General features: G+C 54.5%; 6 protein-coding genes across 6 annotated transcripts; 3 read left to right on the forward strand and 3 right to left on the reverse strand.

Moving 5' to 3' along the window:
- Positions 1–270: 270 nt before the first annotated feature.
- On the reverse strand, positions 271–2,461 carry G647_01816 (uncharacterized protein; the record flags this gene model as incomplete). The annotated part of the gene is made up of 2 exons (XM_008725215.1): positions 271–2,366; positions 2,422–2,461. 2 exons carry the CDS (start codon positions 2,459–2,461, stop codon positions 271–273), a joined length of 2,136 nt encoding a protein of 711 aa, XP_008723437.1.
- A 1,038-nt stretch (positions 2,462–3,499) lies between these two features.
- G647_01817 (uncharacterized protein) lies at positions 3,500–7,357 on the forward strand (the record flags this gene model as incomplete). The annotated part of the gene is made up of 5 exons (XM_008725216.1): positions 3,500–4,048; positions 4,102–4,213; positions 4,262–4,955; positions 5,291–5,393; positions 5,447–7,357. The coding sequence occupies 5 exons, from the start codon at positions 3,500–3,502 to the stop codon at positions 7,355–7,357; spliced, it is 3,369 nt and encodes a 1,122-aa protein (XP_008723438.1).
- A 652-nt stretch (positions 7,358–8,009) lies between these two features.
- G647_01818 (uncharacterized protein) lies at positions 8,010–9,239 on the forward strand (the record flags this gene model as incomplete). The annotated part of the gene is made up of 2 exons (XM_008725217.1): positions 8,010–8,276; positions 8,550–9,239. 2 exons carry the CDS (start codon positions 8,010–8,012, stop codon positions 9,237–9,239), a joined length of 957 nt encoding a protein of 318 aa, XP_008723439.1.
- Positions 9,240–9,619: 380 nt separating this feature from the next.
- On the reverse strand, positions 9,620–10,663 carry G647_01819 (uncharacterized protein; the record flags this gene model as incomplete). Its single annotated transcript, XM_008725218.1, has 1 exon — positions 9,620–10,663. The coding sequence occupies one exon, from the start codon at positions 10,661–10,663 to the stop codon at positions 9,620–9,622; it is 1,044 nt and encodes a 347-aa protein (XP_008723440.1).
- Positions 10,664–12,104: 1,441 nt separating this feature from the next.
- On the forward strand, positions 12,105–13,763 carry G647_01820 (dihydrolipoyl dehydrogenase; the record flags this gene model as incomplete). The annotated part of the gene is made up of 3 exons (XM_008725219.1): positions 12,105–12,332; positions 12,389–12,871; positions 12,924–13,763. The coding sequence occupies 3 exons, from the start codon at positions 12,105–12,107 to the stop codon at positions 13,761–13,763; spliced, it is 1,551 nt and encodes a 516-aa protein (XP_008723441.1).
- An 872-nt stretch (positions 13,764–14,635) lies between these two features.
- G647_01821 (uncharacterized protein) lies at positions 14,636–15,152 on the reverse strand (the record flags this gene model as incomplete). The annotated part of the gene is made up of 2 exons (XM_008725220.1): positions 14,636–14,848; positions 14,907–15,152. 2 exons carry the CDS (start codon positions 15,150–15,152, stop codon positions 14,636–14,638), a joined length of 459 nt encoding a protein of 152 aa, XP_008723442.1.
- Between the last annotated feature and the right edge of the window lie 346 nt (positions 15,153–15,498).

Consider the following 15,498-nt stretch of genomic DNA (forward strand, 5'->3'; position numbering starts at 1 on the left):
TGTATGCTGTATACTGTATGTGTATGCTGTATACTGTATGTGATCGGTCCGGGGGTTCGCCCTTGGATACTCTGTACTCTGTACTGCACTACACGTGGAGGTACGTACATGGATTTGATTACTACGAGGATGGCAAGTGAAGCTACTACTGCGCAGTAGCAGGTTTGACTTCAAGGGGGCCACGCAAGCAATACCGTGGAAGAAAGGTTGGTATTGGAAACCCTTAGTCTTCCGTCTCCACCGCTTTGAGCTGCTCGGATTTTCAAGCTTTCATGACTCCTGGCCCAACCTCACCAATTCACTCAAAAAGTCCTCGCCGTTCACCAACTCCGTACTCCCGTAGACGACCCGCCTGGCACGGGCTTGAGTATTACCTAACCCGGCGCCGCCTCTCCCGTCAGTCCCCAGTCCGCTTGTCCGCCTGGCCCATTCCTGTAGGTTGCCGTATTCGTCCATACTCCCTCCCCCGACTGTGAATACGATCGCTTCGGAATAGCCCTGCCGTCGCTGGCCGAAACTAGGGTTCACGCCCGCTTGGCTTCCCCCTTGCCCACTGCCTGTACCTGGTCTTGATGGGGCTGAGCCACCACTCCCAGCGATGCCCCGCGCGTGGGCCGAGCGAGGATCAAAGTATAAATATCCCTCGGTCTTGGCGATCGCACTGGAACTCGCTGCTGGCGGGTCCATTATTGACTCGACGATCTTTGTGACCGTCAGATCACGGTTCGCGGGGAGGAAGTTCTTCACGCCGGAAACGAGTGATTCGAGGTTCACATTACCGAACGTGGTGCCTAGAGCGGTCGAGGAGAGTTTATCGGTGAAGTTTTTGGAAAGGGCACCGAGGCCGCCAAAGAGAGGGACGGAGGATTGTGGTTGCGAGGTGTTGCTTGGAGCGGCTGACGAGAGCATGCTTCCCTTCGTTTCCAGGCGTACGTTGGATATGTGTTTTATTGCGGCCACGGCATCGCCAGCACCGGCCGTAGTCAATGCGGATTCGAATTCTTGGAGCTCAGATTTCGACGGTTCGCGGTCCACGCTCAGATACCATATGATAAAGATCCGAAGCTTGTCGAGCGCGTTGTTGCCCTTGTCGTCGGACTTGATCAGCGCGAGCATTTGATCGGCCGTTTGTTTCGTGATATTCTCTTCTAACTGGAAGAAATTGTCGAGTTGGCGGTCTTTGATTCCTTTGAGCAGCGCGGTTGCGATGTTCATGTGCATATCTAGGGTCGCCTTTCTTTCTCGCAGTTCGGGCAGCAGTGTTATTGCTGCCTTGAGGTGTGCGGCAGAAGCGGAGCCGCTGTCATTAAGATCTTCAATGCTGTTGACTCCCGTCTTTTTGGTCACTTCTTCGGCGTCCGCTTTGTATTTTGTGAGCTCCTTGTCGATATCCTCGGCCACCTGAGGGAAGGGTGCACTGGCGTTGCGAGCCCAGAAGAAATCGCTTGCGTTGAGATCATATGCTCGAGGTTTTGCTTGCGGGTTTGTTTCGTCTGCGACGTCGACTGTAATGCGGTTGAGGTGCATTTTTAAGACGTCATGGACGAGGGACTGGTAGGTCCAGGAGTGGGAGAGCATTGGCACAAGGTCGACGTTTCGATCAAGAATTATGAGGACGGGTCTAGAAGGTGCGGAGTATAGGTTGGCCCCCGAGGCCTTTGAAGAAAATAGGTTGTCTTTCGAATTGAGGACGTGATCTCGCAGTTTTCGGTCGAGCTTGGTCGCGATCATCTTTGCCAGCTCTGTCGGTGGACATCGTATAATAGGGACCGAGCCCATTGTGACGCTGACGCTGAACAGCCCGCTCACTATCCGATCAATGGCCGCATCTTGAGCCTCCTCTTGAACCTTTGCACTGTTGAATGTCCAATAGGACTCCTTTCCCATTCCAAGGCTGAACAAGTCCGGCTCGGCAACGATGAAATTCAGGTATTGGTCGTAGACTTGTGCGACCGATTCCGCGGTATCGGTCGAGGCCATCTGCGCCGCAAAGTCTTCGAGAAGAGTGCGCGGTATCGAGGAAATGAAGTTGACATAGGCCGGGCTGTACAGGCCCCGGGCGAGATCGGAGCATATGAGCTGGATGTTTTCTTGTGTAGGTTCGACAAGGTAGAGGACCGGCACATCGGGGATAGGGTACCGCGGAGAGTTTATGGACAAATGTATCGTGACACCTTTACTGCGAAGGTCGTTGACACGTAAGACGCTGCTGATGATATCTCGTCCAAGGTTGTCGAACACGAGGACTTTCCATATGGGTTCTCCGTTCTCGTTGAGAAGAGCAGGCGATGCAGAGGTCGTTGTGGCGTCGCCGTTGGTGGTCGAGGACTCATCGTGATTCAGGCTTAATATTCGTTCAATGGATGCTGGGAATGGTGAGTCTTGCAGCCGCAGAGGGGGTATTGCAAGGATGTAGCCCACCTATCTGACGATCGCGCAGTGTCTGAGTCCGGGTAGCCATGGCGGCAGAGAAAATGTGTGCGCAGGCAGATGATCAGTATATCGGTGTGGGTGGGTTTTCATCTTGGACTTTCCGGTCTCGCGGCAAAGACACGCCTTTGCATCGTGAAGGAAACAGTAACAGTGGGTTGGTAAGGCTCCTCCTGAACCAAGTCCTTGGTGCTGGTATAGGCATTGCAGGTCAAAGCATATGCGGTCTTGGCGAGACTGACGGCAATCTGTCATTTGCGGCGCGCTAGTTCCAGGCGCCAGCCCACTTCGGTTTAGGCGAAAACCACCCATCTCATTCAATCTCGACTCCCTCACTTGACTTCTCTCTCACTTCTTCCTTACACACCACTCACCCACGATAACACCCGCTTTCCTCTCCTCACTCTGTAATCTTGTTCCTCGACTCTCTCGGACAGTGGTCTGTAATAAGTGACATTGAATGGTCTTCCATTTTGCATTTTGCGTCACGCATGGGCTGGAGTCAGGGTGTTGAGATTGGCGTGACGGCAGCGTGTTTGCGCAGCATCTAATATTGATTGATCGCGCCCTGAGAAGTCTTGTACGGCTCATCGGTAACGGGCGGACTATGTGCATCTAGTGCCTTGTTCTCCAGGCTGGTCAAAACTAGAAAGTGCGTCTGGATTGAGAGGGTTGTTTGTTCCAAGACGATCGAAAAAACAAGGGGGCGGGCGGTTACTGCAGGCTTCTGCGTGCAGGCAGCCCAGGCATTCAACCACCACCATCGGGTTCCAGGTTTCTGGACTGGCAGCACAATAACCTAACCCACTGCGTACCGGAACGGCAATTAATATTCTACGATACCTCTACAGCCTCATATCCTCATCTCGCGCTGCAGGCCGGCTGTCGCCGCTGTTCCTTTCATGCAGCCGAGAGCGCGCGTTGCGGCCTGTGAGTGGCAACTTTTCTCGGCATAAGCCAAATTTCTCCTTCGCGCCAGTCAGCACCGTTAGGGTTTGGTCAGCCTCACGTGCCTCGACCCAGCACGTGATCTTGCTTCTCCAATTCTCGCTTAATGCTCGACTTCGCCATGAATCCATCCACCAACATGAACGGCTCACAGCATGCCAAGGGTCAATCATACAACATGCTCGATGGCATCCAGTCGTATGCCGGCCCAGAAACACTTCAAAATGGAGAGGATCTTTCCCGCTTTTTCGATCCCGACCTCTTCGAGTCTACTGCAATTGGCAAAGGCTTCTCGCAGCCGTCGCTCCCCAGATCCGACGCAGGGGGTGGCCGACAGTCCCATACGCCAGACATGCACCAGTACAGCGCTCCCCAGCAAAATTACTCTCAACCTCAATACTCGCAACCCTTCTACACCACTCAGCAGATGAATCAGTCGTCTTTTGATCCTCGCTTCTACTCGCGACCTTCTCCCACACCAGCCAGTTTCGATGGAGGTTATCCGTACCAGGCCCATGTGGGTTTCACGCCTCAGCATTTCACCTCCCAGCAAATGAACATTCCGCAACGGCAGACTCCTACTCCCACCCAGAGTTATCCCCCGAGACAGCAGCAGCCTGCTCAATTTGTCAACATCGCGCAGCGTCCGTCGCAGCTGTCACATGTTCCCGTGCGTCACCAAAGCACTCCTCTTTTTGAAATTCTTCACTAACTCCCATTCAGGGCGCCGATATGATGCGCTTTGGATCTTTCCATGTCCAAGATCAAGCCCAGCCGCCGTCGAATCGGTTCGTGGATCCGTCCATGTTGACTGCGAACCAGCCCACAAACACAAGTAGGGCTCGCAACACCCCTTAGAAGAGTTTCCTCTGACGATTGACAGGTACAAAAAACGGCAACCACACTTTCCAAGCCCAACAATCTTACCTACCGTCGTCTTACTTTAACCCTGGACCTACCGTGGACCCGAGATCATTGCAAAGTGCACAATCGATGCCTTCCGCAAAAATGCCCCAGCCGGGTAAGGAGAACCGCCCAGATTGTGGACCTTGGCTGACGAAAACAGTGGTAATCGTACCCAAGCTTGAGCAAGCAACGAAGCCTGCGGCCGCCAAAGATCCAACTGCGCCAAAGAAGCCACGAGGTCGACCGCGGAAGGACGCTTCTGCACAAGCTGGAGATCAAGCTGCTGGGTCTGCGGCGTCTTCTGACGATGAGCTAGAGATCGAGGATGAGGAACCTCCAGAGATGACCCCAGCCCTCCTTGCCGTGTCCATGCCAGCCGACGAACGTGGGAGAGCTCTCTATCGTGCTGTGCAAGCTGTCTGGAGTCCTCGCAACAAACCAGTTGACCCCGAGAAGGTTCGTGGCGGTATTGCTAACTATGGTGACACGATTCGAGGCTTGAGAGATGCCTGGAAGACCAAGAACGAAACTCTTAGAAAGGCTGAGCTGCCAAATTCACCCACGGCTGCAGAAGCTGCTCGATTGAAGGAGGAGGTTGCGCGCTATCGACAAGTCCTGGAAACGGTCATGCTGAGATCCTTGCAGTACAGCCACCCAGCGATTCTCAAGAGGTATGTTGAATCCCGTGCTTTCGTGCATGTCCCTTTCTATCCCCGTGCCCGGCAAAATATCCGTCGTGACTTGCGCCCAAGTGGACCGAAGCCTCCGAGTAAGGCAAAGATCTGCATTATCTTGTCCTGCGTCAACTCGGTGTCATCCCGGCTCTAAGATGTTACGAAGGGCCCGGAACACACTTGGTTATTGCATAATCCACATGTCCATAGCTCTACGTTGATAGATAGTCTACAATGGCTTCCTCCGTGACTCGCCAGGCGTGGTGTGAGGTGATCACGGCACCTTCTATCTGACATACCGTCCTATAACATTTACTGATAATGTCGCTCAGACTAGGTGAAAATCAATTCACAATGTCAGCGTTGTCCTCCTTCATCCTCGACAGAATCAATGTTTCGGATTTCGACAGTCCACTCACCAATGCAATTCTCAGGGTATGACAATCTTTCGACTGTGGTGCCGAGACAATGCTAATTCACGTTATTAGTTTGTCGTCAATTTCGAAACACTTGACTCGGAAATGCTGGAAATGACGAAGCTGTCGAAGATCCTGCAGCGACTAACGAAGAAAGCGACATCCGATATCAAGACTCTGGCTCAAACGGTTCTCGATAATGCTGCGGCTGCTTCGGCAAAGAAGGCTGCCGCTGGTACCGAGAAGAAGTCTGACAAGCCAGGCTCACCTCGCTCTGTTGGCAGTCCAGCAGATGGGTCACGGAAGGATGTGAGCGCTGGGACAAAGCGTGCCAGAGAGGGTGAGGCATCTAGTCAGCCTGCCGCGAAGAAAGCTGTTAGAGTCATTCCCCAGGCTTCAAAGCCTCTTGCTGTGCGACTGGAAGAGAAGAGGAAGGCAGAGGAGGCGGCTAAACGCGCAAAGACGGGGGAGAAGACCGCCGCGGCCGCATCAACGGCGGCGCCCAGTACTTCAGCTGCCAACCCAACCACAAAATCCAAAGTGGCGGTCACTGCTCCTCCGAAGGCTTCTATCTTTGCGGCTTTAAGCTCCGTTCCCAAGAAGCCAGGCACCTCAAATGCCGAACGGGCCGCGGTAGCTGCGAAGGAAAAGACAAGCCCAGCCGCTGGTCCTTCTGTGCCCTCGCGGACGCTCAAAAAGGAATCACCTCCGCGCAACGTTGGGCCTACGCCAGTCGCAAAGAGCGCAAGCTCATCCTCCTTTTTGGGCGTCTTGCTGGACATGGAGAAGAAGCCAGACAAGGAGGTGAAGAAGGAAACGGAGATCCCGAATGAGACAGAAGAGCAAAAGATGAAACGGCTGCGTAAGGAAGCCCGACGGAAATTGAGAGTGGCATGGAAAGCGGACGACAAGCTCGTGGAGACTCGTTTCTTCACTCATGATCCGGACGAAGAGCTTGGCCAAGGTGACCGCCTCAAGGCTAATGCCGGCGGCGGCCGTGAAGGTGAAGCGCTTAAGCTTCACAAAAACATGGAAGACCTGGATGATGAAGAGGACGAGGACTCGTTTGAGGAATTTGAGCCGTACACACCGCCCTCCGAAGTGGACTTCACGTATCTCGAAGACCCTTCGCTTGGCGACGATTCACCACACAAGACTAATTCTCCGAAATTCGGGGGCTCACTGAGACCCGAAAGTCGGAGCAGGGAGGCCCAAGACAAATACGAACAAGACACACTCATGGCGATCTACACGTCCAAGGCCGATCGGCCACCGACCCCCAAGGAGCCCACGGAAGAGGAGGATTTCGAGCCTGCCGAACCCGAAACTCCCTTTGGTGAACCGACCGAGCTGACGCGTGAGCGCGAGAAAGCGCACCAGGCACGACAAGTCCGAACAGTCCCTCAGCCATCGATCGACCTGAACGCACTGGCTCAAGCCATGGCCGCGCAGCAGAGACCCCAGCAACAATCTGCCGGACTCACGCCGGAACTCCAGCGTGCTCTGGGCATGTTCGCTCAACCGGCCCCGCCTACCCCGGTGCCTCAAGCCACGCCTGCTCCGGGCGTGAATCTCCAAGCAATCCTCCAATCCGTCCTTGGTCAGCAAATGCCAAGTCAAACCCAACAGCCAGTGTATCCTGCCACCACCGAATCCGCTCCATTCGCCCAAAACAACCTCAGTGCGCTCTTGGCCTCGATGCAACACGGCACCCAAGGGACGTCAGCTGCTAATGCACTACCGCTCGGCATGGGTGGCAATCCCAACCCATTCCCTGGCGGTGTTGAAGACTCATCGCGCAAGCACGGCCGAAGTGACTCTGACGGCGTCGATGATGAGTATGGCAGAAAAGGCGGCAACAAGAAGAAAAAGGCCGACGCGAAGCCGTACAACTACAAGACTCAGACCTGCACGTTTTGGCAGCAGGGCAAGTGTCTGAAGGGCGATTCGTGCACCTATCGTCACGGCGAGGACGATGAGTAGTTGGGTTCGAAACTGCAGCTTCTCAGCATCGGGAGCCCCTTGCACTTTGATCTGTACAACATCACACATCATGGCGTCACGATTTCTCGCCAAATGAGTTCCGGCGTTCGACTACATGGTCTCGCGCATTTGTTTCCAAAAAGCCAATCCCAATTTCGATCTCGATTCACTGAAGAGCAGGCATGCAAGCACAAGTGTGAATGACAGCATGGGCGCGGTGTTACGAGATGATTCATCTCATCATTTCTTGTATTCACCACACGAGCCGGCGATTAGAATCTCCCACGGTAAGCACAGTGTCTGTGGCCGAGGGTGTGGATGTGGACGCGGGCGTGGCCTGGAGCGTTCATGCTACTACAGTAGATATGTAGCCCATGAACAGCGCAACGTATCAACCAGAGTTTTCCATGCCATGCAATTACTGTGTACTTACTCCCCAGTGATTTGAATTGATCAGAAAGTCATCGAGTGCTGCTCCTCCACGAATCTGTGTCCAGCCTTGCCAAGCATGAGGTCCTCTCCCGTTTTTGATCTACTGTAAATAAGTACCCTCTCTGTCAGTCAAGGTCTCTTCTGACTTTCCTCCGTAATGTTGAGACTGTCCTCGCTCTCCCAAGACATTCCGTATGACGTCCCTTGAACCAGCATCGCCATGCCACATTCGACTTGTCCCCCTCGGCCAACCCATCTCATCATAGTCTGCTGCCACGCCATCTACGTTGGCGGTGAGGGCGGGTGCGCCGATGAAGCGAACTGGCTGATCGAGCCGTTTCAGACCGGCGAGACGGAAACGTATATTCGGCATATTGAGGCCGGGGTGAAGGAGTTGGCGAGAAACCAGGATACCGCGATTCTGGTGTTTAGCGGTGGGGCGACTAAGAGGGATAGGACGGTTAGGAGTGAGGGCGAGGGTTACCTGGTGAGTGCATTCGCAATTCTAGTATACAATCCAAGCAAAGAGTCTTGGTGCAATTCGAGGAGACATGCACGACGTGATGGAGACGCACGCACAGCTGTCCTGCGCACACAGTGTGAAAGGAAAATCCCAGAAGATGGGAAAATGACATGTTAGCGAAGAATACTGTCCTTGTCACGTACTCAACTCCACTGGTAAATGGACGAGTTGATGTCCGCGGGCGAACTCGCCGCGTTTGGCTCAATGACTGGCTGACCGTCTCCTATTTTATTCAAGGCCGTGGCTCTCGAGAAGAACCTCTTCAATCTAGACACAGACATAGATACAGACACATCGCCATCACCATCCACCCTCCGGTCCCGTATTTTCGTCGACCGCTACGCAACAGACTCGTACCAGAACGTACTCCTCCCGCTGATTCAATTCCCGCTGTTCGCGCAAGAGCTCCAGAGCCGACTTCGCGGTGAGGCGGTCTCGGGCTCTTACGACAACCACGACTCACACTCCCAAGCACGTACAATGCCAGCCATAGACGAGGACGGGCATGCGGCCATGGACCCCAACTCAGACGCCAAACTGTCCATCCCAACCTGGCCGGCCAAATTGACCGTGATATCCCACGCGTTCAAACGCCGGCGCTTCCTGAACTTACACGTCCCCGCGGCGCGCTTCCCCGGCACCCAGACGACGTACATCGGGATTGATCCGCCTTTTGAGCCCGGGCGGATGGCGGAGATCGAAGAGGGAGATCGGTTGAGAGGGTATGGTGTCTGGGAAGGAGACCTGTATGGCCTGGGGGCTCTGCTGAGCGGCAAGAGGGAGAAGAGGGGGTGGGACGAGGGCGTCTTCCGCGCCGAGGTCGTCGGCCGGTTTGCCGGCCGGGCGAGGAGGCACGTGGAGGGGGTTTTGGCGTTCAAGGGTCGCGGCGATGACGGGAGGGCGCCTTGGGAGACTGAGTGTGGGTGAGATGGCCTTGGGTGGTAATGGTATGTGAACGGGTCTGGTGGCGGCCGTTCAGAAGGCCAGCGAGCTTCGCCGTCAACGTGGCGATAAGTGTGTGTCGATTCGATGCCAGAGACGGCGCCCTCAATCGGCGCTGGACGTGGTTAATAGACAGATAGGCATTGCTGATGCGAAGGAGCGCGTTGGAGCGTGTCACGCATGTCGTATCACCTCAATGCGATACATTGCATTGGATTCCATTTCAAGAGCTCTGTGTTCGTTTCTTTGTCCTCAGCTATCTCCCAATCGCAACCACTGTACTCTGGTGCTCCTTCATTCGAACGGCGCGCGTTCAACACTCAGCGGCCCAGCACTCAAGACCGCCTTCACCACCTCTACCGCCTCTACCATCCGCTCCACACATCCACACTCTCAACAGCTTCCGCGCTCCCAAACCTCAACCATCCCCTCAACTCCCCCTCCCGCTTGTACCAGGCGAGGTCTCCACCATCGACGACCAACACGCCGGCCCTCGATGTGCTCGAGACGGGCACCACGCGCAACGGAGCAACCACGGACGTGGACACGGGCGGCAGCCGCACGACGGGACGACCAGCAACGGGGCTTGGCGGTGATGGTGGCGGGGATGACGGCGCCAAAGGGGGTGGGATTGGGGTGCGCGAGGGTTCGTCGACGAAAGGTAGGAGTCTCGAGAGAACCCGCTGCGGATGAGGCGCGGGATGTTGGTAGGTGAAGTTGTGATGACCCTGTCCTGGCGCCGGAAAGTGAATGCCGTTCGAGGCAGTTTCGGCCACTTGTCGCAATCCCGACGGCGGTGGTGATCCTCTTCTGAAGGCTGAAAGGTTCCTGAAGTGCTGGAGAGTATGTTGGATTTCGACGCTGGAGCCGATCTTCCTGGCATGCGGTCCATTGAACAGTTCTAGGTACGTTCTGGCGTAGACAGTCTTCCACTCAGTCCGGGACACGCGCTCTTGACCTCCTGGGCCTTGCGTGACTGTCACAATACGAGATAGGTACGGACCGTCGTCCCAAGTGAAATGTGCCGCTGAGGGCCGGTCTCTTGTTCCATCATTCGGAAAATGCACGTTCTTGATTTGAGTCGCGATGTCGGCAGAGGCTTCGCGAAGGATCGCTAAGAGGTGGCCGAAAGGTGTGTCGCGGTTGACATTCAAGAGGATCCGAGTGTTTGAGAGCTCGTCGATGAAGAAGAAGGGCAAGGCTATCGGTGACATTTGAAAGACAACCTCCGTCGGGTTGTTGAAGGTCAGAATGCGAGCCATGAGTTGGTCCAGCGCGGATTTCGGGTCTTTGAGGATTTGGAATCCTTGGAGACGGCTGTCCTGGTACTTGTCGAGAAGCGCGTTCCTGAGAGGATGTTGAAGTTGTAGGAAGAAGTTTAATCTCTCCGCTGGCTTTAATGGAGCCATTTTCCCCTTGGTCTTGATCACAAAAATGAAAAATGAGACAAAATTTGGTGCATCAGTCTTATGCAACTATGGCACTTGACAAGTTTCAAAGGAGTCCGGCAGCAGAGACGGAGCTGCATCGTCGTCAAGGCCACCGCTGTGGGTAAACTTCGGATTGGTGCTGTGAAGTTTTTCAGCTTCGTTCTTTGTTGACGATACATGTCTGCGATGTCTCGTCCTCTTTCCTGTTCAAACTCCATTGTGCAAGAAACCTTCCCCATTTTAATGTTTCAACAGAGACAGAGTCCATCGAAGGGCAGGGTTGACAAAGGCCATGCTGGTTGTGGTGGTGGGACGGTAAGTTAACCACGGAAAGTCGAGTGTTGTCGTGCCATTGTTCCTGCTGCACGCAGGCTGTTTCTGCTTCGAACACTTGGTCTGGCTTCGAAGTCTGTCTCAACTACTGATGGAACGTCTGAGACTTCCGACCTTTGCGAATCTCTTGCGACGCCAGTGCTGTCAGACGGTCAGACAAACACATGCAACCTTTGGGGCAAGGTAAGCAACACCACGTTCATCGCTGTTATTGCCTCGTTTTGGTCGAAAGCGTTGTCCATTGAAGCACCAAGCCCTGGAAAAATACCCAGGCAAGACGTCAGTGGTATGAAACGGAAGGTGTGTTAGTCTGACAATGCACGGAGCATCGAATGCTGGCGTTCCCAATCGAATATCCTGGAGGCCAGCGCTGGAAAGAGCGTTCGCTGGCCTGACCCATGTGGAAACTAACAAGATCGAGGTCCGAGAGGCCGCGGACGGAGATTCGCTGATACGGGCTATGCGACAGACAGCCTGAGTTACTGTCATTCAGCTGTCGGGAATGAGCACAAGCATCCGGACTGGGTGCTCCCTACCGCGGTTACTCTTGTCCACCTCTCTAGCCAAGGGCGGGCTGGATTGATCCCGGTAGTTCCCGGAGGAGACTCAAAGGGTATACAGTTCAGCGTCAATTCGAGCAACTTGCTTCCCTACCCCTTGATCCGGTGGAAGCCACAGGAAGCAATACACGTGCGTAGGTTGTATGCGAGTACGATGATCACGGAGGGCGCATCCAACATGGCATGCAGTGGCATCATCCCCAGCTGCAAGACATGAGTCGGGATGATTAGTCGTCAATGAGGCTCGAGTGAAGTGGAGAGTGAAGTGAAGTGAAGTGAGGTGGTTGGAAAGGCGAGGCTGACGAGTCGGCGGGCCTTCCCGAATTCGCTCAAATCCCCTAAACCTGATTCGGTGGTTGAGGCTTGAGCTGCAACTTGAGCATCCCATCGCCTTCAAAGAGGCGGATTCGCCGACCAACAATTTCTCAGCACATTCGCCTTCCTGCTTCTATACGGCGACTGTAGCGTCTTTGCGACTTTTGGTCGCTTTCCTTTCATTGTTACTACTACCACTCCGACCCTCGACAATGCTCAAGACTCTCGTCCCCCGAAGTGGCCGATCGTTGCTGTCAACGAAAGCTCCGCAGCTAGGCCCTGCGAACCTCCGAACAGCCCCCAGCTTCCAGATCGTCTCGCAGAACCAACAGAGGAGGAGAGGATATGCTTCAGAAGCATCGGAATATGATGTCGTCTTCATTGGTGGCGGGGTTGCCGGCTATGTCGGCGCAATAAAAGCTGGCCAGGAAGGTCTAAAGGTGCGCTTGACTTTGCCCGGGACTCAACGTGGATGGGATTGACACTATGTCGCTAGACAGCATGTATCGAAAAGAGAGGAATGCTCGGTGGCACATGCCTAAACGTCGGGTGTATACCGTCGAAGTCTCTACTCAACAATTCGCACCTCTACCACCAGATCCTGCATGACACGAAAAAAAGAGGCATCGATGTCGGCGAAGTCAAACTCAACCTCACGCAGATGATGAAGGCCAAGGATGAATCCGTGTCCGGGCTGACGAAAGGTGTTGAATTTCTGTTCAAGAAAAACAAGGTCGACTATATCAAGGGCACTGGTGCGTTTGTGGACGACCATACGATTGCGGTAAACCTCATCGACGGCGGCGAGACCCAAGTCCGGGCAAAGAATATTGTCATTGCCACTGGTAGCGAATCCACACCCTTCCCCGGGCTCGAGATCGACGAGAAGAAAGTGGTCACCAGCACTGGCGCACTTGCTCTGACAGAAGTGCCCAAGAAGCTCGTGGTCATTGGTGGCGGTATCATCGGCCTGGAAATGGTAAGAGATGCAACGTATCAAAGGGATGATGCTGGAACTAATACATCCATAGGCCTCCGTATGGTCTCGCCTCGGCGCCGAAGTCACAGTGGTTGAATTCCTAGGGCAGATTGGCGGACCCGGGATGGACGCCGAGATTGCCAAACAAGCCCAGAAGGTCCTCACAAAGCAAGGTCTCAAGTTCAAGCTGAACACAAAAGTCACTTCGGGCGACCCCAGCGGCTCCGGTGTCAAGATCGAGGTCGAAGCCGCCAAGGGTGGCAAGAACGAGTCGTTGGACGCCGACGTCGTACTCGTTGCCATTGGCCGTCGACCATACACCGCAGGCTTGGGCCTCGAGAACATCGGTATTGAGGTGGACGAACGCAAGCGCTTGGTCATTGATCAAGAATACCGCACCAAGATTCCTCACATCCGCTGCATTGGCGATGTGACGTTCGGCCCCATGCTCGCGCACAAGGCCGAGGAAGAGGCCGTCGCCGCGGTCGAGTACATCAAAAAGGGCTTCGGACATGTCAACTACGGCGCCATTCCCTCAGTCATGTACACGCACCCCGAAGTCGCGTGGGTGGGCCAGAACGAACAGGAACTAAAGGCCCAGAAGATCAACTACAAGGTCGGCACCTTCCCCTTCACGGCCAACTCGCGAGCAAAGACCAACTTGGAGACGGAAGGAATGGTGAAATTCCTCAGCGACGCCGAGACGGATCGCATCTTGGGCGTGCATATCATTGGGCCGAACGCGGGCGAGATGATCGCCGAGGCGACGCTGGCCCTCGAGTACGGTGCGTCGAGCGAGGACGTGGCCAGAACGTGCCATGCGCACCCGACATTGGCCGAGGCGTTCAAGGAGGCCGCCATGGCGACGTATAGCCAGCCTATTCACTTCTAGAAACGCCCACGCGCCATGTATGAGAGGCAGAATGAAAGTGGAGGTGATGCTGGAGCGTGCGTTGTTTCCGGGCCTACTAGGGAGCGAATCTTGTTCAGCAATCCGTCGTCGTGGAACGAAAGAAAAAATGTAAATTATGAGCTACAGATTCTGTCCCACTTGTCATCATGATTTGGTGACTTCCTGAATCGAGTCGAGATGCTACTCAACTTAAAGAGGGACGTGCCGTGGTGTAGCAACAGATCTGATGTGGCGCACAGCATCATACACAAACACACGGGCTGGATCCTTGTTTTCGTCTATCTTCATTAACGCTACCTAAAGCTACTTGCAGTACCTTGCGCTTCCCACAGATACTATCATGCCGTAGTGTATCATACACATTAAGAGCGTTCGAGCCGTGAGGTTCGTGCGCATACAGCAAAATCTTCCGCACATTTCATCTTCATAGCGCGCCTCTGCGTCGAACGCATGTGCAGACATCCTTAGTTTCCAGATCAGTTGGCTGCATATGTCGTTTCGAGGCATTCTTGGCTGTTTCCACGAGCGGTCCGGGCTCGTTTTGCTATTTTTTTCTTCATAAAGGATCGGCTGAGAGTGGGTATAACAGAGCCAGCAGAGTGTTGGATGCCAAAGCAGAGAAAACCTGATACGCCGGGTATTTGGTCTCCCAGATGACGCCAGTCCAGCTGAAGACGACTTTCCTCGCAATGAGCAACAGGGCGCAAGATACTTTGGAGAGAGTAGTGGAGCGACGAGAATTCGATAGGTTCCACATTCGTTCAAGGTGAGTTGAAGCGTATCTCTGAGCATACACTACGGGAGACGAACGGGGACCGGGGTCGAGATTCGTAAACCTTGTGTTTGACTCTTTACACCTGTGACATCGCAGGACGCCCACCTCCGCGGCGGAGGGGACCTCTCAGGTTGACGCCGCCCCCACGTGCGTCGAGGAAGGAGAAGACCAGGCTGACCGTCCAAAGCGCCCATGTGAACCAGAGGAATGCGGTGGCAGCCTGTTCTTCGCGGCAACGACCAGCTCTGTTATTGGAGCCGTTGGTTAGGTGATTCCTTAGCGTGTAAGCCTGTGGCAATGGGTCAGTCAATCGTGAATATCCATGCGCAGGTTGAACGGAGTCATACGTCATTGCTGCAGGAGTGCACACCGAGCTCGGCAGCCATGGCAACGGCGGCGCAGAAGAGGAAAATGACATTGAGCAAGTCAATGGTGACGGGGAATATGGGGTGGCCCGTGAAAGACTCATTGAAGGCGGTCAAGATGAGGTAGAAGAGCGACAGCATCGCAAAGGCCGCCACGAACATATCGTAGTTGATGAGGGCCGGGTTGCCAGCGGTCGCCATGGCAATGACGTTGCCGATGAGGGACATGATGATGAGCACGAAGAGGAACTGTAGAAACCCCACGATCAGTCACTGCTGGAGCTCAAGGCGGCGCGAAGAAACATTGCCAGCAGGAACTTACCTGCGCCCCTCGCAGGATGAGGTTGAGTGGTCTGGACACCATCTTGACGGCTACTTGAGACTTGCTCGAAAGGTAGTACGGAGCAGTGGTAGTTGGATGCGGGCAGACCGATGCGCTTCAGTTGATACTCGAGATCGACTACTCGTATGCAGCGGTGTAGCAGACAGGGTGAGAATCTGAGAATCTGAGAAGAGGAAGAGTGTATGTAAGTAAGTAGATGGAGGTTGCACCAGTTGTGGTGGTTACAGGCCC

Source organism: Cladophialophora carrionii (genome assembly GCF_000365165.1).
Source record: "Cladophialophora carrionii CBS 160.54 unplaced genomic scaffold supercont1.1, whole genome shotgun sequence".
In the NCBI taxonomy this organism is placed as follows: domain Eukaryota; kingdom Fungi; phylum Ascomycota; class Eurotiomycetes; order Chaetothyriales; family Herpotrichiellaceae; genus Cladophialophora; species Cladophialophora carrionii.